This window comes from Antennarius striatus, chromosome 3 (genome assembly GCF_040054535.1).
Source record: "Antennarius striatus isolate MH-2024 chromosome 3, ASM4005453v1, whole genome shotgun sequence".
Classification (NCBI taxonomy): domain Eukaryota; kingdom Metazoa; phylum Chordata; class Actinopteri; order Lophiiformes; family Antennariidae; genus Antennarius; species Antennarius striatus.
The window spans coordinates 22603207-22626049 of NC_090778.1; the positions used below are offsets into that span (position 1 = coordinate 22603207).

The 22843-nt window shown below is 40.3% G+C and overlaps 3 protein-coding genes across 4 annotated transcripts; 1 reads left to right on the forward strand and 2 right to left on the reverse strand.

Moving 5' to 3' along the window:
• Positions 1-899: 899 nt before the first annotated feature.
• Positions 900-9163, reverse strand: ube3b (ubiquitin protein ligase E3B). 2 transcript variants are annotated; one of them, XM_068310514.1, is made up of 27 exons: positions 8795-9163; positions 8456-8624; positions 8148-8265; positions 7981-8040; positions 7794-7898; positions 7610-7706; positions 7435-7520; positions 7225-7307; positions 6964-7069; positions 6756-6876; positions 6490-6667; positions 6084-6250; positions 5803-5970; positions 5529-5700; positions 5327-5445; positions 5116-5230; positions 4903-5002; positions 4708-4827; positions 4448-4624; positions 4260-4370; positions 4024-4161; positions 3875-3940; positions 3736-3794; positions 3421-3603; positions 3169-3280; positions 2980-3072; positions 900-2877 (listed from the first exon to the last, which is right to left on the reverse strand). In XM_068310514.1, the coding sequence occupies exons 2-27, from the start codon at positions 8614-8616 to the stop codon at positions 2686-2688; spliced, it is 3207 nt and encodes a 1068-aa protein (XP_068166615.1). In that variant the 5' UTR covers positions 8617-8624; positions 8795-9163; the 3' UTR covers positions 900-2685. The 2 variants fall into 2 exon arrangements, with proteins under 2 accessions (XP_068166615.1, XP_068166616.1); XM_068310515.1 differs by lacking the exons at positions 7981-8040; positions 8148-8265; positions 8456-8624; positions 8795-9163 and having other exon boundaries at positions 5803-6006; positions 7610-7654; positions 7794-7872.
• A 922-nt stretch (positions 9164-10085) lies between these two features.
• On the forward strand, positions 10086-13918 carry kctd10 (potassium channel tetramerization domain containing 10). The gene is made up of 7 exons (XM_068310448.1): positions 10086-10166; positions 11030-11243; positions 11326-11495; positions 11946-12032; positions 12145-12197; positions 12300-12495; positions 12611-13918. The coding sequence occupies exons 1-7, from the start codon at positions 10164-10166 to the stop codon at positions 12827-12829; spliced, it is 942 nt and encodes a 313-aa protein (XP_068166549.1). The 5' UTR covers positions 10086-10163; the 3' UTR covers positions 12830-13918.
• A 189-nt stretch (positions 13919-14107) lies between these two features.
• Positions 14108-22620, reverse strand: myo1ha (myosin IHa). The gene is made up of 32 exons (XM_068310390.1): positions 22597-22620; positions 21450-21578; positions 21250-21365; positions 20960-21158; positions 20786-20866; positions 20257-20436; positions 20072-20170; positions 19888-20001; positions 19734-19805; positions 19523-19642; positions 19373-19440; positions 18956-19061; positions 18757-18837; positions 18549-18640; positions 18074-18168; positions 17951-17997; positions 17668-17748; positions 17163-17268; positions 16963-17080; positions 16743-16856; positions 16579-16655; positions 16425-16493; positions 16243-16327; positions 16002-16164; positions 15834-15917; positions 15651-15744; positions 15522-15577; positions 15305-15440; positions 15142-15212; positions 14559-14656; positions 14375-14474; positions 14108-14298 (listed from the first exon to the last, which is right to left on the reverse strand). Exons 2-32 carry the CDS (start codon positions 21570-21572, stop codon positions 14272-14274), a joined length of 3072 nt encoding a protein of 1023 aa, XP_068166491.1. The 5' UTR covers positions 21573-21578; positions 22597-22620; the 3' UTR covers positions 14108-14271.
• Positions 22621-22843: the final 223 nt, after the last annotated feature.

A 22843-nucleotide genomic window follows, 5' to 3' on the forward strand; every position in this document is an offset into this window, starting at 1 on the left:
GAGGTGAAGAAGCGTGTCCAGGCAGGATGGAACGGGTGGAGGAAAGTGTCAGGTGTGATGTGTGATAGAAGAGTTTCAGCTAAAATGAAAGGAAAGGTGTACAAAACTGTGGTGAGACCAGTGATGTTGTTTGGTCTAGAGACAGTGTCACTGAGGAAAAGACAGGAGACAGAGCTGGAGGTAGCAGAGATGAAGATGCTGAGGTTCTCTCTGGGAGTGACCAGGAAGGATAGGATCAGGAATGAGTACATCAGACGGACAGCACATGTTAGAGGTTCTGGAGATAAAGTCAGAGAGGCCAGACTGAGATGGTTTGGACATGTCCAGAGGAGAGATAGTGAATATATTGGTAGAAGGATGCTGAGTTTTGAACTGCCAGGCAGGAGGCCTAGAGGAAGACCAAAGAGGAGGTTTATGGATGTAATGAGGGAAGACATGAAGGTAGTTGGTGTGAGAGAAGAGGATGCAGAAGACAGGGTTAGATGGAGGCAATTGATTCGCTGTGGCGACCCCTGAAGGTAGAAGCTGAAAGGAGAAGAAGAATTAAGTCATATTTAATTTTTTTCTTGAATTTTGACAGAATTTTTATCAACTTAATTTCATCTTCCACATAAGAGTCGTGAGTCAGTTCATGTTTGAACAGAGGAACCTCCACAAGCTGCGTTCTCAGACGACGCTCCAATCAAATTCCTTTTGTACTCATTTCCACACTCTTGTTCATTTTTTGGACTACAGTATGTTGTTATTGTAAATGTAATGCAAAGGCCCAGATGTATTTATACGAAGGTGAATATAAATGCATGTCTATATTAATGTCAAAGCATAAAAAAGATCACATTCAACAAACTGTAGTGCCACAAAAAGACATGGAATCTTTCACATGAGGACGAGGAGCAGTTCCAGGATGTTTTATTAGGATTTTTTTTTTTTTTGCAATAAAACCATATTCAAAGTCAGAATCAGCAGTACACTGGTATATTTAAAGCCTAGAGCCTACACTTGACATCATTTAAAATTGATGACCTCATAAGACAGACAGACAAGGTTTTGAGGTATCTTTTCCTCCCTCTTGCTCATGAACACACTTGAATGTAGAGTGTCTTAAAAATGTTTGCAGTTTTTAATGTCATTAGTATACCGCAGGTTAATTCCATACAACCATATACATATATATATTTATATATACTAATTTCAGAGAAAACATTTTTTGCATAATAAAGACCTTTTTTTTTTTACGTTGCAGTTGATGACAAACAATTTTTCCTTCCACATGATGTAATTGAACCCTGTGTAAAATGATTTTTAGGCTAATAATATGACATTCACCTTCATGACCCTTTTCCCAACAGCCACAAACAGCAGAGGTGTGTGCAACATCACCATTCAAGGGAACACTGAATCAAGCAGTAGCATTTGGTTGGTGAATCAGTCCATGACATCATATTGAGAGGTTTTAAACCTCAGACGCTTATCAGAATGGCTTCAAAAGTCCACAGAAATGGGAGGAAAATGTAGCAAAACCCTCCTCGGTTGATGTTGTCGGGGTAGAAGAGTGGTTGTGTTTCTGGGCTTTGCTGTTAGTCAGAGCAGAGGATCAGTCCAGTAAAGAACCCCCTCTATGGCTTGCTTCCGATAAACATCGTTATTGGTTACAGTCTGACATGTTGAGAGCGGGGGCAATGGCGGCATTGTATGAGGCACTCGGCATTATCCAAGGATGTAGTGACACATGGTTGTTTTAATAGTATAGAACAAGTACTTACATGATTTACTTTAATTTTCTGGACAGAAGTTGCGGCAATGAATTTCTATCTTTGATTTTGTGGGCAGACACAAATAAGAGACAAAACATTTCTGCTATTTGATCCCTAAAAAGTGACATTTTACAGCAATGACATTTTTTCTAAATGAATCAACCTCACATGATCTTTTTTTTTATTTTTGCTGTTCTTTGTGTGTCTGGACATTGTGTCTCGTCAAACAGACCAGACGTAGTTGAGGACATAGAAATCAGAGATCTGACACATCTGTATGCAACGAAAACACAAAGTAAGAAATGACTTACTGTGAAATGGAACAGAATGTAATAAAAACAGGGTCACTGCTGTGTACTTCTCCTCCATCATAGAGGATGAACACAAGACATTGATTTTTCTTCCATTTACAAAAGATGCATTACGTTCAGTAAGACATTTTAAGACTCATCCAATATCAGCTAAAAGTTCCACAGATAATGGAGTCCAAGCCTGTAAGTAAATTAACACTGCATTGCTTGATTTCACTTGAGAGTCAACTATATGTCTAATGGCTTGCGTTGCATCTGTATTGCTTTCCAGTTCACTTAAAATGGGAGTGTTAGATCAGAGCGTGATTCTGTTAAGCCTGAGAAACAAAGATCTAGCCACTGTATATCCATATTTCATTAAGTTAAATGCTCAACATTGAGTTTTCAGTGTCAGAGGGAAATATTAAAAATTGGATTGTGCTGCACAAACAGCATCCTTTTTCACGGGAGAGGGAAGGTTGAAGAGGAAGGAGCTCATCCAGTTTTAAAAAGAGACAAAAGGGTTTTTAGGTCCTGTGTGATTCCCTTTGACTTGACAGGCTCTGGTCCATATAAACAAAGCCTTGTGCTTGGTTCCGACGGCTTGGACAAATTCCACTGTGAAGACTCTCCAGACAAAGTTAGGACAGCTCAAAGCCCGTGTTCATACTGATAGCATACCGCAGTTTGTCACGCAAGATGCTCTTCTTGCTGTAGTTGGGTAGCTTGAGTAGATTGAAGCACGTAGATGAAGTGGGAAGCCGACCACCTGGCTCCTTCTTGCGAATAGTGAAAAAGCCCCTAAGGACACTTCCGAGTGTATCACCGGTGTCCTAGAGAGGGAAAATGCTCAGTTACAAGCAGATGCAGATGCTGAAATTACAGCACAGTCATAACTTAAGGCAGCAGCAAAGTTTTTATTTCATTCTTCTTACCTGATCATCCGAAACTTCCACACAACGGATGGAAAAAGGCGGTTTGAGGTAGGCAAAACCTAGAAGAGGCGGCCTTGAGCAGCTGGTAACAAACTATAAAAACAGACAACAAATGAAGTATCTGATGAACCATCCCACAATGGTAATAACTCATTTGGATGGGACAGTTACAAACGGATGATTATTTACTTTAAGGAACATAGCTCTCTCTTCAGCATTGAAATCACTGGACAAGATGTCCCACAGCCAGATGATGACACGATGGCTGCTGTGAAAGCCTCCATAGTACACAGTATGTTTCCTGAGAAAGAGGATGAAATCATGGATAAGCATCTGCACAGGAAGCACAAATAAAGAAAACTGTTGCAGACTATTAAAATCATTACGGTACGAGTAAGGACTCATTTAAACCTCATTCAAGATATCTGAAATGCCACATACTTGAGGTCATCTAGATCAATTTCTGCATTGTCTCCAGAGATGAGGCGCTGAACCTCAGGTGTGGAAAACATGTGCAGCCACTCTGGGTTGATGATGCTCCGGAAGCCTCGGATGAAAGCTATAGTTTGATCTTTAATCTGCGTGTGCATCCTGAAGTGAGCCATAAGGTGAATATAGCTGATCCTGAAGGAAATGAGAAGACTTAAATGTGAATTCTATTTATTGCACAACAATCAGTAAAAGGAAAACCTCATTAAACTAAAATGGATCAATGAACTTCTATTTTTGAAATGGCATACGAGTAGTTGTACATACTTGTTTTCATTTGTCACTGGCATAGTTTTGCCCCCAGGCGTCAACTCATGGCAGACAAGCTGTGAGGAAAAAAACAACATGATTTTAATTTGTAAAATCATGGATTTAACTTCACTGGATCCTATTTTCCAAAGTTTACCTGTCCCATGACATCCTCATCATAGGATAGCGTGAGTCCCAGATCCCCGACATCTCCATCATACCGCTGAAAACCCAAAAGGAAAGATGTGAGATAATAAATGAGGACATCACTGTAGCAAAACTCGTCTGTGTGTGAATCCTGCTGACTTTGATGGAAGTGAGATTCTTGTAAAACTCAGAGTCCAATGAGGGCAGCTCATCGATGGAGCTGTAGAAAGTGCTGTGGTGATGACCCAAGACTTGACTGAGGAAGAAAGAGGCAAAAGGGACATCCACAACAATACCCTGAGTATAGAAAAATTAGAGTTACTGACACAGAAGATTATATAAAACAATGAACAGTTCAGAGTACAGACCAACAGCTGACTGCCTCACAAATGTACCTCATATATGGCTTTCCCGAGCATCTTCCCCACAAACTCAAATAGTTGCAAGTGATTCTCGTGTATGTACGACGTAGGTGAAGGATACAACCTTTCATTTCCACTTGTAGTCTACAAAAAATGTGTAAAACAAATCAGTAGCTGAAGTGTGATGGCTTACAAAACAGTTTTCCATTTGCTTGACTTACTTTAAACAGGTTGAGAGCAGGATTGAACACTTTTTTTATAATCTCTTCTAGAAACTCCTTGAACACACCATCCTGATCGATACCGGCCTCATCTACTCCCAGGTCGTTGACAAACTTCACACGTATGACACCTTTTATGGAATTTGCTGGTAATCTGCGGAGCTGGTCGTATCCATCCTTCAGACAGGAATTAAAGTCGTTACTCGGGAGCGACTCGACATACAGCAGTATTACACTGAACCTGATGTTTGACTCTATACCTCTAACATTCGTGACCGTCTGATGGTGATGTGGGTAACATGCGGTGAAGCAGAGCTTGTCTCTATCAATCCTAAATTTTCTTTTTCCTTGGTGACAATGTTCCTGAACAGCAGCACCCTCTAAAGTGAGAAGAAAAGGGATTATGTAGCTGAAAATGAAAAGAAGCTCGACCTTTGCGGATCCTTTTTACTCACATTTTTATGAGGAATGACATGTGGGATGTATTGCAGTAACAGTTGGGCTCTTTTCTTGCCTTTCTCCAACTCTTGAAACAACAGGCTGGGCTTTAGGTCCCTGAATGCAACACCGCAATGACTTAAATGTGAGCTTTTAAATGTAATCATAAAGCAGTGTATCCTCTAACAGTGAGAGGAGGAGATCCAAAGTTTTTAAGTGTTTTCATTTACTTGCGCAGCCAGTGGTCGTCAGGAGTGAATCGTCGTCTGCAGTCACGTTCATAAAGCACCATCAACCAACCATGAACACTGTGGAACAACTCCAGTTTTTCCCCCTTAGCATTTTCTGTGAAACACAAAAAACAAAACATCTACTTCATTAAAAATATCTCTTTTTATTTCAGTGCTATCTTCATAAACTTTTCTGAGGTCACACACTCACCTAAGATGCCATCCCATATCATCTTATACACAAATGTGTTCAGAAATGAGGAGATAGTGAGGAGTTCCTCTATCTTGAAAGATGTTTGTTCTTCATATACTTCAATGTCATCCAGAATTCTGTAATAAAATGACAGTTTTGATTTGTAAAATGCTGTTGCCACAATTGGAAGTCTTACGCACAACAAAGTCACTGAACTTACGTGATGAGATGGCGTGAGCAGTCACAGAAGAGCATCAGCATCGCCAGAAGCTGCTTGGACTCTTCTGTGTCATTGTTCAGACACTCCATGAAGAGCTTGAGGCCTCCCTGAGGACCAAGTTCACAGATGAAGGCCCAAAGTTTGGGTAGAAGGTCATCAAGGTGAGTCAGTCCTGCAGCAACACAAGCAAAAATTCAGTGACATGTTCTAGAATCATTCAAAAATAGCTGAAGCTTCTGTGACATGAAAAGAAATTAAAGATTCTGGTACCGACCGGTGAGTATCTGGAGTCGTATTTGCGTAAGTGTCGACAGAGCAGATTGGTAGAGCACGCAGATGCTGCACACCTTCTGAACCTCAGCTGAGTCAACCCGCTTCCCTCCGACCGGTTTCAGGATGTTCCTTACGGAAGCAGATTTCTGAAATGCTCGCTTGAAGAGGTCTTTAGAAACACAGACACACCACGGATGTACAAAACCTTAAAGTACATTTAGAACTTTTACACTCATGATATTTAACTTAAATTGAAACATTAGGTTTGAGTTTATAACTCACTTTTAACAGGTAGGTTGTTTTGTGATGTACTGGGTTGCGGGGGTGGAGGTGTTGGCTCCTGACTCTCCAGCTTTTTAGAGAGGACGTCACTGAACAGTGTCCTAATGACAGAAACCCCCCAAAGGTACTGAAGCTGTTTAGTAACCAGTGGCATTGATTCATTGAGACTGCAGAGAGAAAAGACAGAGGAGGCAGAGGGGAGACGGAGTGAAGTACAAGCATATGAGAACACAGTATTTTTTAAAGTTTTACAACATGATGTCGTAATATTGAGTTTACATGGACGACTAATTCCAGCTGTAGCTCTTCCTAAAGAAGAACCAGACAGCCTGAATATGTCTACCAAACCATCTCTGTGGGATTTTTGTGCTATATCTGGTAAATAATACTTAAATATTTCACTGACCCATAGTCGACTGTCTGGGAGAACCAGCCCAGCACAGGGTGCCAATGGGTGAGGTTGGACTTTTTCTGGGATACGTATCTCTGGCAGTAGGACAGCATGTCAGTCAGGTCCTTCACAAAGTGGTTGGCCTCCTCCTCCATGACTTTCTCGTTAAGGTAGCCCAAGTGAATCAGGTTACCTACAAACGTGAAACACAAAAGGATTGTCACATCTGTACAAAATGCTATCACACCAATGAAAGTCATAATTTATCCAAAATACTTTACCAAGTAAGCAGAGTGTGTGGCTCCCCTCCAGACACACACAGATGTCACAACACTGTTCTTCCCTGCTAAGAAACAGAATGAACTTCCGCAGCAGGTCATGTGCCTGAATGGATGTCATACACTGTTGGGAAAGATTAAAAATTGAGACTTTGCCTCTAACAGTTCAGATTATTGTAAACTCTCGTGCAACAAAAATAATGTTTTTTACCTCTGGAGTAAGGACACTGAGGTGGGATATGATGGCTGGAACTGACATGATGTGAATGAGGAATGATCTTAGCAGATTATCGGAGAAGTGAGCAGCAACAACTGGTCTGAAAATAATAGATTTAGTTAAAAAGGTCGCTTACAAATAAACTAAAAGAGCAGAAATTTAATACAACACAACTGAATGTAACATGTATTGAAGCTGACATTTCATCATTTTTTTAATCAGATGCAGCGACTGAGTGATCATTTCCCAGCTCACCTTAATGACAAAGTGAAGACAGCCGTCAAAGTGCCTTTGGAAAGAGACGGTCTAGAGCGAGCCAAACCATTGGTAAGCAAGATCTAAACAAGAAAAGGTGAGGTAACATAGAATGTGCATTATTTGATTAAAATGACATCTGAATCAAAGTCACACATCTTCACTGAATCTCTTGATGAAATCGTAAAAGAAGAGGCTCTGTTACTGAACCTGCAGTATTGAATAGAATCCTTTTTGATTGAGATGGCCCATTATGTTTTCACAAATCCTCATCAAAGCAGGTTTGAGAGCTTCTCCTATAATAGTGAGTGAAAAATTACATGTCAACTCTGCAAAAAGAATGTCCTGTAATTACAGAAAATGTTAAATAATAAAGTTTACTTACCTTTCCCCCTGACGATTCGCCAGGTGGAAGTATCCGTGAAGGTGACTAGCATGGTGAGGTACAGGGTTATCAGTTTATTGTCCTGCATTATATCAGGCTGCAAATGACAAAACCGTGAAATGTGCAATTTAAGTCATGAATTGAATGTCAGTAAGACAATAATACGCTTGGAAACAATATTAACCTTTAAAACTTTCAGTCGCTGACAGCAGGTCCACAGGACGTCTTTAATTTGTTTAAGCCAAGGTATGGTGAGGTCTTTGGAGAGAGCCAAGGAAACATACCAGACCTGTAGGCCAGACAGTCACTGAAACAAAAACGACTTTTACAAATGTTTGGTGTGTGGAGGGTGAAAATAAATGCACACTCACTTTAGGTTCATTCTCCACATCCATGCTGGCAAGGATAGCACGACAGAGCTTCTCAAACCTCTGTGGGAAGCACAAAATTACAATGTTTCGACTAACACAGCCCCAAAAAGAAACTATAGACAACAGTGAAACTAAAGTGAGTAGGCTTGTACCACACGTGTACTCACCAATTTATCCTCTTGGTGATATACGAAAAGTAATTTCCGAGCAATTCTAAAAATTGAAAGTGCATTTCTTTTTGATGTCCCAGTTTGACAGGCTAGAAAGTAATCATCAACTTCTTTCCTGGTGAGATACAGAATGAAAATATTGAGCAAACAATTACATTAATGTGGAACTGAGTCATATATAATAATTCTGGGTTAACTTCACATGTGTTCTTATACTCCTTAGATTTACAAGGAACACACTCAAAGCTCAACCTTTAAGCTTTTTAAATCACAGATAAATCGGTTTTAACTAGATTAGAGTGTACCTTATTTGCTTCTTGAGTCTGCAGCGACAGAGAAAGCTCCTGACCATAGCCTGGATGAGGATTGCTGATCTTTCCTTGTCCTTCAGTCCTTTCCTTTCCTCCCTTGCCTGTCGGGCTTTGTCCAAAAAATCGGACTTGGAGCTTTGAGGAACAGTAAACATTGTGGACCCTGTAAAAGAAGCATTTTAGCCTTCGTTTTATAAAACAATCAGATACATTTGGATTGATGACATTTTAACTGTGGCATTCGGAACATACATTTACGCAATAAGCACATCGTAGCTTTGATAATGGGGTGCACTCTCACAACTGCACACCATCGCTTAATAGTGAACTTACCTGCGAAATTGCTCCGATAATGATTTTATCAGGCCTTGGTCTTATCTACATTAGTCCTCATCAGTCATCTGATTGTCCTTTAGATCCAGGCAGGAGGAAAGCAGAGCGTCAGAAAGACTAACTTGCCATCTCTGGAGCAGCGAGCCATACAATAATAACGCTGGTGTAGTTAGCACACAGGGCTAGTCCACCGCTTGACGGCTTGAAACTGTCTCGACGAGAACGTTTTCAGATTAATTTGGGGATATTGATCATAACTGCGGTGTTAGGTTTGATCTCCTATCAATGGCAGGCTCATAAACAAAGAGAACACATTGTTTCCAAATGTAAACAATGAGAGGACATCCTTACATTGACTGCAGCCATTAATCCCCTTGTGTCGCATTAAATGATTCCGGGTAGTATTTGATGAGGTGTTAAAATCATTTTATTTGACATTTAATCGATGGAAGAAAGTCAGACATACTGTCTTTGTTTTTAATGTAAAAAAATTTCAGTTTTATATCTGGTGGTTGATAACGCTTTAGTGCACTGTGGTGGGTGGGTGGCATGGGGACAGTAATCAGTGTTACTCCTTCACGGCGGAAATGCACAAGCAGCTATTCAAAGGGTTCAAAGCGTTATAATGAAGTGCACAAAGAAACGGAGATTCTCTGTGCAATGAAAATCTTACTTTTCCATCTGCAAGTAATGTCACCAGAGTTGTTTAAAAAAAAAATTAACACATATATTGGCCATTCTACCGAATTCGTGCAAAGTTTAGAGTTGGAGATACATTTTTAAAAGTTTTTTTTTTTTTTTTTAATCTTGTCAATACATATATTTTGCCATGTTTGTACGGTACAAATCTAGGAAAGGCGCGGTCAAATTTCACAGAGATGGGCGCAAAGGGAATGGAGGACAGGAGTGAAGACCCCTGAAGTGTGGTCCTGTAGCGCCGGTAGGGGGGGTCCAGTGTTTCCAGTATGCAGCTCTGAATGTGGATCAGCACCACCCTTTCAAAGCACCTCCTAATGATTGAAGTGATGCTACTGGCCTGTAAGTTATTCAGGCAGGTGGGTGAGTGAGAGTTGGTCAGTCCGGAGTTATTAATGGTAAAGGCTGGACGTGTTCATTGAAGCTGACCAAAGAAGTCTAGAGTGTTCGCATGCACGACAATGAGGGATTGTTACAATATGTTACTTATACGTCGGTGAATATATACAGTACAGCGAAGGCAGTGCTGAACACAATGTTATCTGTCCCTTTAAGGAAAGCCTGAAGTGTGACGTCATTTTTATAACTGCGCACTGCTGGACCGGAAGGAAGTGGGTGTTTGCCTAGCTGACTGACGCTAGCAAACTACGATTAAGAGTCTGCTGTGTCTTCTATGGTAAATATTCTCATCTTTTTCCAAACTTAATATATATACATATATAAACAATAAACTTTACTGTCACTATATGACGATTAATATTATGTGTCAATTATGTCAGTTGTGTGTAAGGTTAGTAAGTTTACGTAACTAGTTAGCGAGGCCGTTAGCCTAGTGCTAAAGGTAGCCACTGGATTGAGGGATGCGGCTCAGTTCTTCATTCTCTACCCTCCGAACGTAGAAACCATCTGCATTCATTCTGCGTGTGTTCATCGTTAGTTTGCTGGAACAGGCTGGTAACCCGATTTCGACCGTAATGCTAAAGGTCCGTGAGTGTTTGCTGCCCTGCTTATTGTTTTCCGTGATTTTTACTGTGATTACGAAAACTTGTGAACATTCTCATAAAATTCTTGAAATACAAAGGCACTCGACATCAAACAGGGTGATGTTCCGTTCTTTTCTCACAGCAATACAAAAAAAATGGAATCGTTCCTACTAATTGCACAGCAATAGCGTCCTCTGGGTTATTTGTCCGAGGCATTGACCGCTATCATTGTCTCAAATTTTAAATGAACCACACCCTTGCGCTGAGAAACGTTTTGAAATTTGAAATCTGTTTTCCTAAATTCTAAAAAGTTGCATTTTCAGTAACATCAAGTGTTAATGAATTGGGGCATAATGTCACAGATTATTTGGCAAAATCAGAAATGATGTAGATGAAAAGAAATGCCTTATTCTTAGGTCCGGGTATCCACGTAAACATTTGTCTTTGTGTTGATTGCCATTTGTTTCCTCCACTAAATACCTTAATTCAAGTAATTTCTGTGACATACCTGACCTGATCTGGGTTTCACTTTATATTTTATCTTGTTCTGCCTCAGGAAGAGATGTCAGGAGAGAGTGTGGTGAGCTCGGCAGTGCCGGCAGCTACAACCCGGACTACATCCTTCAAGGGCTCCAGCCCCAGCTCTAAATATGTCAAATTGAATGTGGGTGGGGCGCTGTACTACACCACAATGCAGACACTAACCAAACAAGACACTATGCTCAAAGCCATGTTCAGTGGCAGGATGGAGGTGCTTACAGACAGTGAAGGTGAGCTGAAATTGTTGAGCCGTCATCTACACACTGACTGTAATCTTTTACTGACTAGTGTTTCGTCACTTCATACCCACAGGTTGGATCTTGATTGATCGCTGTGGGAAACATTTTGGAACAATCCTGAACTACCTTAGAGATGGGGCAGTGCCGCTCCCAGACAGCCGACGGGAAACGGAGGAACTGCTTGCTGAGGCCAAGTATTACCTTGTCCAAGGCCTGGCTGATGAATGTACTGCTGCCTTACAGGTATCATCACAACAGAGGGTTGTCAGTAGGCCAGGGTAGTAAACAGTGTCAATATTGCACCTATATTACAATCTTTGAAAAATTTACTCTTCAGAGCTGTTTCTTGATTACAGTTCTTTTGAACTATGTCTGTAAAACGTATTAAATATTTCTATCATATATAATCACTTTTCTTTTATTCTTTGTTTTAGCAGATTGAATCGTGTCACAGCAACTTTGTCCGGTCACATTTTTCCTTAAATTCAATAAATAGTTTTTGAATGTCTACCTTTTACTTTCCAAGTTATTCTAACCAAAACAGTGAGTCTTAGTTATTTTTGTTTTAGCGTTTGCTTATTGTTGCATGACCTCTGTTTCATCTGTTCTACCAGGTGTACCACCATCCCCTCGTATGTTGCAGTTATTTAATGTAAATAAGTCAGTTATTACCTAACAAACTTTTCTCTTCAGAACAAAGAAACTTATGAACCCCTTTGTAAAGTGCCTCTGATGACATCATCTAAGGAAGAGCAGAGGCTTATAGCCACCTCAAATAAGGTAGCTCATGTTATTAGTTTACATATCGTGTTGAATTTGTAGTTTTGATTATTAAGTCAAGTGATGTTTGTCACTAATAGCTGTCAGTATACAAACTAATTTGTCTTCACAGCCTACAGTTAAGTTACTATACAACAGAAGCAACAACAAATATTCATATACCAGGTGAGTTCTCTTTGGCTGGTGTCAGGTGTGTAACGCATGTCATTCCACAAGCAAAGAACAAGTTAATGTTAACCATTGTCCATCCTTTCATTTTCTCCCCAGCAATTCTGATGACAACATGCTGAAAAATATTGAGCTGTTTGACAAGCTGTCCCTGCGGTTTAACGGCCGTGTGCTCTTCATTAAAGATGTGATCGGGGATGAGATCTGTTGTTGGTCATTTTACGGCCAGGGTCGTAAGATTGCTGAAGTGTGCTGCACTTCCATTGTGTATGCCACAGAAAAAAAGCAGACAAAGGTATGTGCAATCTGTAACATACACACACTGTGGTCTTTTATTCTTGGAAGACAAAGCTATACAGCACTTTATTTAAATATGTCTCTAAAGTCTTGTTTAATTCTGCTGATGCTAGGTTGAATTCCCAGAGGCCCGAATCTATGAAGAGACCCTCAACATCCTCCTGTACGAGTCCCACGACGGGAGGGGTCCGGACAATGCTTTGCTGGAAGCCACGGGGGGCGCTGCAGGACGATCTCATCATCTGGATGAGGACGAGGAGCGTGAACGAATTGAGCGCGTTCGTAGGATTCATATCAAACGACCTGATGACCGCACTCACCACCACCAGTGACCTTTCTCCCTTGACCCGTCGTCCCGTTTCTCTGATTCTCTGGACAGTCTTCGCAACACGCTCGTGCCTTATGTCACCCATTGCGTCTTTGTCACACTTTCAGATTTATTTTTTCAGCCTTGTCTCCATGATGCTGTTATGAGATGAAGCGATTGTCATACTCCAGGGTGTCATGGTGAAGTGATTGTGTGTTATGTGCTCACTTGTCGTCTTTGTTGTGGGGTCTAACAATAATGTGTTTTTGTTCTGTTTACTTGTCATGATAGATTCTCTCACAGAGTCGAGTAATATGAAAACCAACAAGGTCTGCCTAAGGAAGTGGATTTTGTGGATGGATTGTGGAAATCAGGAATATCATCGAAGCATTTGATCTAAAAGATTTCCCATGTCAAACCAAAAGTCTCTGCTGACTTGTTACTTTAATCCATCCCCTCAGTCATACCAAACTTTTAAAGTTTAATGTTAACGTGTTAGAAAGGCTTGTGGCAGGAAGCCTTGTAAACCAACCTCTCTGTGATATACTGTAATATCATCACTGGGCTAATTCAGTGTTGTACACAGTGGGACCACATAGTGGCGCTGTTTTACTCTTAGAAGAAAAGGCAAAGACATTTTTATTAAACCTAAGATAATGGTAATTAAACCTTTTTTAAAATGTAATCGTTTCTGTTACAATTAAATAGACGCAGTGTTTTACTGTAGTGCTTCTCCCATGTTGAGTTTTAATTTTAAAATATATCCTTTCTCTAAATGATCATTATTTTCAGTCGAGGGGAATTTGAGACGTGATCTGAGGTGTTAAATGTACTGGGCTGAGTGAATGATGGATGCTGAGGTTGGAGTAAAAAGACCGTAACCGGAGATCTCCCTGGTAGGAAGAGAATCCTGTCTACAAGCTCCTAACAGGGAGAGAAATTAGACCTGTCCTTCATCACAGCATTCAGCGGGGAATGGACTGGTTGCATGCGGTAGTTTTGACTCCATGTATGTCTAACAGTCACAGTACTTGTAGATCAGTTGCACAGAAGTAAACTTGTATATGTTTTATATTTATATATACTTTATCACAAATAAATTTTTACAAACGTTCTTTTTTGTCTCTTTATTTCGCATATACCCCAAATCAGCAAACATACAAAATGATACGAATGGCTTTTAAGAAATAATTCAACATTTTGTGCATTAAATGTCTATTTACTTAGATACTGTATGGTCCAGCGTACAACCTCTGCTGAATTCAATCCAGTGTTAATTTTTTTTTTTTTTGTGTGTAAATGTGAAAACAATTCATAAGATGGGAAATATGTACAGTACAATGAAGCGAGCTCAATCAGGTTTTTAAATCCTGAGGTTTCTGGTCAAGTGCATCTCCTGTCATGAAGTCCCCTCAGGGGTTTCGTGATGAAATATGCAGGGGCGTCTCATGTGCCTCCTCTCACACATTAGCGTGTCCTTACTCGAGTGGCGACCTGCAGTGACAAACCACTTGACTGATGCTGTACGTTCATTTGCGAGCACACTTTTTTAGAACAACTCTGGTCTCACCACCATGAGGTGTCCATTCTTTGCCTTGTACACCATCGGTTCCTGTCCGGTGCTGAAGTCCACCATGCTCTCCTTACCTGCCTGGATTTCAATCTTGATGCTGAAAATCAAAACCACAAAAAAGTTTTTTTTTAAGACCCAAGTATAGATTAACTCTGCAAATCTTTGTGAGACAAACACTCACCTGCCCTGAACCACTTTAATTGCATTTTGTTTGTTAGCAATTACACAGAGTTTTGTCAAAAACTCAAACAAGTGGTCACATTGCATTACAAGGTCCCCCTAAAGCAAAAAAAAAAAAAAAAAAAGGTCTGATTGAACATACTTTACAAAGTTTACATTCTGCACATTCTGCTCATTCCTTTATGAAATATAGATAGATAGATAGATAGATAGATAGATACTTTATTAATCCCGGAGGAAATTGCATATACAGTATACAGTACATCTGAACATACACAGTATAATTCATCATTTAAATTTCCCAGTTTGGGATAAATAAAGTACTTCTTATCTTATTTACTCCATTTATTTGCACAGAATGTTTTCCCATATTAATCAGTGGGGTAATGTTGCTTTCAATATGTAGCAGCTACATCAGCTCAAATATAATTAATGGTCTGACTTGTTTCACTGCATCTCACTTATGATTACACATTAAGTAACCGGACTGAGTGACATATGTGTTTTCCAATTGGAAAAAAACAACAACAACAGATATTACAAGATCAAAAAATGTGAATGTGTTCACATTTTCACACACACACCTTCTCTTTAGGATCTTCACATGTGATGTGGAATACGATGATGCTGTCGGTCAAATTGCTGATGGAAATCCCTGCAGTGAGTAGAAACAAACACTTCTAGTGTGAGATAATGTGAAGACATCTTTAATGGCAGGTGGAATATGTTTGATCGTGTTGCCCTGACCTTTGAGGGAGGTGTAGAGAACCCTCTGCTTAATTTTGGCCTCATCTACCACATAAGCAGCTGTCTGGGTGAGGATAAGCTGTCGAGGTCTCGGTTTGAAACCGTTCCTGTCATATTTAATGACGGGGACACTGTACTGCAGAAGCACAGGATGTATCTCAGTGAGTCAGGTCTGATGTGGGCTCTGTTTATTCCAGGTGACTGAAATGATTGTTACCTTTATGTGCTCGTTCCGAATTATCTGGACAACCCTCATGTTTATATCTTGTTCACCTAAGGATTATCAATAGTGTTTTAAAAAAATGCTCAAAAGAATAGAAATTGTGTGAATGTGTCTAATCCTCACTGATCCTGGTGTCCACAAAAGGTTGTGCAACACTTTGTGGGTAGCTTTCTTTTTTGCCCTTGAAGATGGAACTGGTAAGGAGCTTCAATTGTAACTGAAGGGATGACAAATGTAACATTAATCACTTCAAATAGAAGGAATGATGACACCATTTTAGCAGGAATACAATAATACATGTGTCACCTGTGCTTTCTTTTTAGGAGTGATGCCTCTGACGTACTTCCGCACCATGAGGCGATAGTGAAGTTTACGCAGCATCTCTGAAGTCTGTCCAGGACAAAAACCATCTACATGGTCAGAATAAAATGTTGTGTGGTATTTAATGCAAATGGAGTCGGGTGATCGCAGTACCTCTTTCAGCACAGCAGCTGGAGCTAACCAGGTTGTTTTGTCCAAAACTGTCTTTGGCAGATTGTCTCTAAGCCGGTTCAAGTAGTTCTGTCTCACAAAGGCCAGATACTCTGAGTTGTCTGTACATTTTAATTGCCCTCTGCTGATGTAGCCTTTGATAAATCTAGAAGGAATGAAATAATAAAAATATAACAGTAACCTCAAGAGGAGTAGTGCAATGACATCACTCTCATTTCCTTACTGCTTGATGACTTTTACAGCCCAGGCTCTCTTCTCTCTCTCCTTCCTCGCCTGCGCTCCTCTCCAGCAAGTCTCTATCTTAGTGGCTGAAAAAATAGAAACATAAGGGACGGTGTGTCACTGTTTAATGCATAACAAAACAGGATATTAGATCCTGTCTCCATTGTGTTTAGTGACATTTACCAGCCTCCTTCTGTTTTCTGAATTCACCCTTTGCTTTGTATCCTTTGTATTTGGCCTGAAGCCTTGTTGCTGCAGATTTAAAGAATAACGTGTAATCACAGCACATCTGGCGACGACCGATGACTTAAATCCATAATTAGTGATTTGCACTCACCCAATTCATGTTTGCATCTCTCATAAGCATCCTCTGTGGCGAAAAGTGTCCTTGGATGACGAATAAATATTTTGGTGCTATAACAAAAGGAGAAAATGAATTTTTTTGGTTCCTCCTGGTTTTGAGAATACTTTATTACGTTATTTAAGAGTCACTGTCCTCACCGTCCCATTTTGTACTCATTTGGTAAATAGCCCAGATGATGAGCCAGCAGTTCTACCCCATCAGCGGGCTCTCCTCTCCAATGAGGCCAGGTGGCAGGACACAGTGGTTTATATCTGTAAGACGCAGCACACAGCCCATTCAGGATGGTTTAAGTAAAAAACCAAAAGCAGATTAATTTTATTAAAAGCCATGAAGTCCAGCCTCTATGGTCCTTCATACCTCTTTAAAAAGATGTCATATTTGCGTCTGTATGCAAAGCCAGCACGTCTGACCCTGAGGTGCTCCATCAGGCCCAGGTACTTCACCTGATGTCTGATCAGTGCTTCATCAAACTGACCTTTGTGTAAAAAAGGGCCTAGTTTAAATACCTCCATCCTGTTACTAGTACAGCCACATTTGCTCTCTGTCATTTTAAGTACCTGGATTTTTGGCCTCATTGGATTTTAGACAGCGTATGTACCAGGCCTCTTTAGACATGAGGATTTCTGTCAGCTTCAGCAGGCTGCTCTTAAACTGGGTTGCCACCTACAGACACAACAGGAGGGTCATAACAACAGTTCATCTGTCAGAAACATGTGGCTCAGCGATGACACAGACAGGCGGCTGCTGACAGAGAAGGACTGAGATCACGACCTCTTCACAATAGATTTCTTTTCATCAAACATCTCTGCATCATATAGATTGTTCTCTGTAAGTACAGAATTGCAAAAAATATATGCCCATTTGGGACAGATAATCGATGCTCGTTTTTATATCATGTGATCTTCCAGTTGTAGAAGGCGCTGTTTGTCTTTCTCTCTGAAAACATGCCTGACCAACGATTTCAAATAATGTGGTTCGAAAGCAATATTCCAGATCAGATAAAACAGCCTTGCTGGTGACGCATTTGAGGGAAATTGAAGGTCAAATATAATGAGCGCTCACTGTCTCTGGTCTTCGCCTGCTGTCTCGATCCATCGTGGAGAAGCATTCTCTGACTATGGCATTTTTAGACTGGCAAATCAGCTGAAAGATGAAGGGATAACAACAGGTTTAACTAGCAGCGCTAATGATTTCTGCATTAGTGTGGCCATGATTGGTGTAGATGAAACTTCATTTATAAGCATCAGAATATCTCTATGAATATAAATTATTCATGAATAAAGTAGTATCGAATGCTGCCCTTGCCTCACATAATATCAAATAACGTATTAATATCCAGACTTACATCTTTTATGTTCCTATATAACAGATCGTTGTTTTTGTCCAGGAAACCTGCAATATCACAAAAATGGCAGTTAGTTGAAATTGAAAAATAACAGTTCAGGGCAAATATTGTGGTTTTCTTTACCCACAACACAGTAGGTGACCTCCCCAGCATAATGCAGAAGGCGGAAATCCCCCCTCTCAAGAGTCTTACGTGTCATTTTGTCAGCCAGTCTGTGCCTGCAGTCAAAGAGGAGGAGAGAGACAGAAGGATGATGAACGAGAAGCTTTTCAAATCAAACCTAATCCGCTGTCTCTACGGGCTCACTGTCGGATCACTCACAAGACACCCTCCAGCGGAGCGTCGCTGAACGGAGTTTAGTCTCATGAAGAAGCTTTGGATTTCAAAATATAGTCTAGCTGGAACTTTTATTTAAATAATGCAATTCACCTAATTATTTTAAAAAGCTGTTTGATTGGATTCATTTATTGTACTATTTACTGGATTATTCCAGTACGTAGTCAAATTTGTATGATTTGAATTTTCACTGCAGAATGGTATTGAAAGGCATGCTTAGTGTAGTGTGTTTGCACTTAGGTAAAGTTAAATTTCATCTCACGTGACAAAGTGCGGGTGATTTCCCATCTTTTCTTCCAGTCTCTCCAGGAAGGTCAGATCCGTTGCATCTCCTGGCCTTAGACACTCCTCGTCCTGCAGGATTATTATTAAGACATTGTTTAACCTGCTGTGTTGCATTCTAGTGTATGTACTTCAATTCCTGCTGCAATTAAAAAAAACAAAAAAAACTGTGTATAGTGGAGAAACACCAGTATCGATATGATTCCTCTGTGCTTCTCCTCAACCAGGTCGCAGATGATCTTGTTGTTGAAGAACTGAACTGGTTCCCACTGGGAAAAAAGTCGGGGGGAAATGGATATCTAGTCAACAATACAGTATCATTGTAATGGACTTGTGATTGATTTGTGATTTGTTTCGTGGGTTGTCTGTGGGTTGCATCATCATCACCTCAATATCCTCTGCTTCATATTCCTCCTGCTCAGCTTTCAGGGTCAACTGAATGAAAAGTTGCTGCAGCTTCTCGTTGCAGTAGTTTATGCAAAACTGCTCAAAACTGAGGATGTGGATGATGACAAGTCACACAAGTCAATTTAATTTTTAAAAAAATTTTTTTATTTCATTATTGTTTGTTTGTTTGTTATTATGATTCACATACCATAAACATAGACAAGCAGAATAAAGATTAAATAATCATAAATTGTGAAGGTTCAAGGGGACTTCTCACGAAACCAATTATTTTAACTAGAGAATTAAGTAGTGAGTAAGTAAAAAATAAGTTTCTCATGAGGTATTACTGAGAAAAAACCTACTGGTTAGAAAGATGAAAACATCTTCATTAATTGTATCAAACAAAGTCTAACCTACCTGTTGACATAAAACACCTCAAATCCGTATATGTCCAAAAGCCCTATGACCGTCTTCAGTGAGGGATCCTGATGAAAGTATAATTATACACTTAATGCTCGTCCTTGTTGCCTGGATTGTGTCAGCTGTCTCTCTCTCTCTTCTCCTCACCTTGTTCTCCATAGATTCGTTGATTCTGTTGACCAACCAGGTGAACGTCTGTCCATAGATAGCTTTGGCCAGGGCGTCTCTGGCATAGACGGCATGATCAGTCATAAAAGGACTGAGAACCTTTACATTGAGACGAATGGAAAGCTAAACTTAAAACACCACATGTTGGGTTGGACTATAAATAAAAAGCAACATATAAGAATGCATCTACCGGATCTTTTCTGGCTTCAATCTTCCTGTATGTCAACGCCTCTTGGAGACTTTGAGCATCAACTCCAAGTAGCTGTCGGAACAATTGACACTGAATCTATTAGTTACCCTTTTGTAATGATCATGAATATGCAAGAGCATTCTAATATTATTACATTAGAGACCCATCGTAGCTCTGCTTCATTTTTCAGGAGGGCGTGACCTTTACCATCTGTGTCAAACTGCACATTCCCCAAGTGGAGAACACTGGCAACGATTCCAAACAAATACTGCACAGAGGAGAACTTAATGAGAGAATGAAATAATGCAAATGCAAATTGGTTTAAGTCAGTAACTCACATTAGTGTTCATTTCATCAAAATTGATGATTTGCAGAGCATTTTTGACGGATTTCCAATCATTTCTGTCATTAATAGAAGAAACAATGGCACACTGTCCCTGTCATGAACAGCAAACAGAGTATTAGGTCTTCAGAGTTTAATATTATCTCATAAATATGTGAAATAAATGTGACAGTTACGCACTTGAGTTAGATAATTGTACTGTTGGGGGTCTCTCTCCAGGCCCAGCAGGTGCAGCAGGTCCTGCTCTCCTCCTTCCAGCAGCTGGTAGAAAATGTGGAAGTTTCTCTCGCCGTGGTTCTGATGCACGACCCTCGACCTCTCCAGGAGGTAGTTCAGGATGTGTCCTCCAACAGCATCTCCCTATGGGCATCATGATCCTAAAGACAGCAGCTCTACATCTTGCAGAAGAAAACACAGCCTATGGTCCAGTGGACGGATTTAAGAAATCTTCTCTGGATAAATTATCTTCTTGAAAGCTGTTTGCGGTTGTGTTTGTCAATATTCATCAAAAATCTTCATAATTTTAAATTGTTTTGAAATTTGCACTTTTTGTTTCTACACACATTTTTATGAAATAACAGACCATTTCTTCAGTTTGCATACAGGATACTCTACATACAAGTATTTTATCCTAATGTCTTCCCTAATTTCTAAAACCTCCATCTGAATTGGAAAGAAAGCACCTCTGCGATCCCCTGATTCTTCTTACCTGACTGTCAAACTGAATGTCCATATACTTCCCAAACCGACTTGAGTTGTCATTTTTCAGTGTTTTGGCATTGCCAAAAGCCTACAGAAAAACATCACGCCAAATACACTCATGTTAGTATGACCTGCTTTTTGGTATATTGTGGCACTGGTATAATACAAGAAACCATCACACCTCCAGAACAGGGTTGGACATGAGCATTTTATCCCTGACTGTGTTCAGCAGAGTGGTGCTCGGGCAGCTGACAGCGTAATACTGCAGGATCTTCTTGGAGGCCTCCGTCTTCCCTGCTCCACTCTCACCAGAAATGAGGATGAAGTGATTGTTGAACTCCGCCAGCATGGTTTGGTAGGCATTGTCTGCCAAAGCGTAGCTGTAGGAATGCAGATCCACCATGACGGTTACTATCCGTACTGCTAGTCTCACGTCAGATGTGTAAATACATTAGAGATATATTTTCATACATGTGCGGCGGAAGCTCAAAAAAGTTGACACCCATGTAGAGCTCCATCTGCGTTTTGTTGTAGATGTCCAGCTCTTTGTAAGGATTGACAGACACGAGCAGCGTCCCAATGTAGGTCTGAAAGAATTAGTTAAACCAACATATTAATTGTTAACATGCATTTGTGTAGAGCAGGGCTTTGAAGGTCTTTTCCAGACTTACATAGATAAGGTCTTTGCTGAAGCGTTTATTTAGGTTGTTGAGGAAGGCGACCTCCGTGGTTTCATCCAGCAGAACAAAATCCTGGATTCCAACCCGATCCCTTGCAGTCAGGGCACCCTCCATGTCCAGCTGACCCTGTACAGCAAACCGGACCAACCATGAGAAATCTACATTTCTAAATTTTAATGTCATGATCTAGTACAGTTTAATACTTTTTAGTTGGTTGAGGTAAAGAACTTCATTATATTCTAAATTTAAAGGAAACCAACTCCCAAAGTAGCAAAGCAACATATTTTGCACATATTTAGAGTTCATTTTACCACAAGAAAGCAGTGCATCCCTGGGATGCGCTTAAAAAACGTGGGATGTGAATCCCAACGTAACGTTTATGCATCCCAAAAGTAATAAAGGAATATATGGTATAGAAGCATACGCAAGGATCGAGTTTTGCCAATAGTACAACGTAAAAACTAAACAAACTGTTAATATTAATGATTTTATTAATAACAAAGTCATAACTGTTTAAGTAAAAAGAAAAAAAAACAATAAAATTATATATAAGTTTTATCAAAATGTTAAAGCCTGGTAGTCATTTAAAAAAAACAGTTTTAGAAATAAAGAAAGATGAAATACAGGGGTTTTTTTCACTTTTGCTTTTCACTCAATAGTTTGAGTGACGCACCCTGTCTGACGATCGTACGTCCCTCTCAAAAAATGTGCGCCAAAGACGCAAGGATGCACGCGGGCGAGAACACTGCATATTAATATGCAAAATTGTCAGTCGAGTATCTTGACCAGTGCGACTGGTATAATGACGGTTTGATTAAATGGCTCTATGGGGGAGGACAGAGCTGCAAAAAGCACCCCAAAAAGCACAAACATAGTCTCTGTTAGTTCCATTGAAGCCAGGGGTCTGGAGGTCTTATGTGTCTTTGAAGCAGAGCTCCGTAATTGTGCAGACGAACAGACGGAAGCTAATGATCACTACACAGCACACACAGACCTTGGCCTGCAGCCCGAATTTCACTAGAGCTGATGCACCAACCAAACACAGTGCAAACGGGCTCCAGGAGTCCAATGTAGCGCCACATTTAAAATGCATAGTGGGAAAAATTCCACCAATCTGTTTTGCATTCTCAACACCAACACGTAGACCAAAGGTTTTCACAGCTTTTGTTGGTTTTGTGGGGGGGTTTTTTCCTTTGGAAGCAAAAGTCCTTTGATTCTCAACTCTCTCTGTAAAAAACATTTAAAAAAAGATAATCCATTGGATCTAATTGACACAAAGCCCTCCGTCCCCCTCCTCCCCTGCCTCTATCCTCCGCCTATGGTCCTCGTTTCTTCTGAGAAAGGCCAAGTGTTTTTGTCCTGTAAATACCACGGAGCAGAGACAA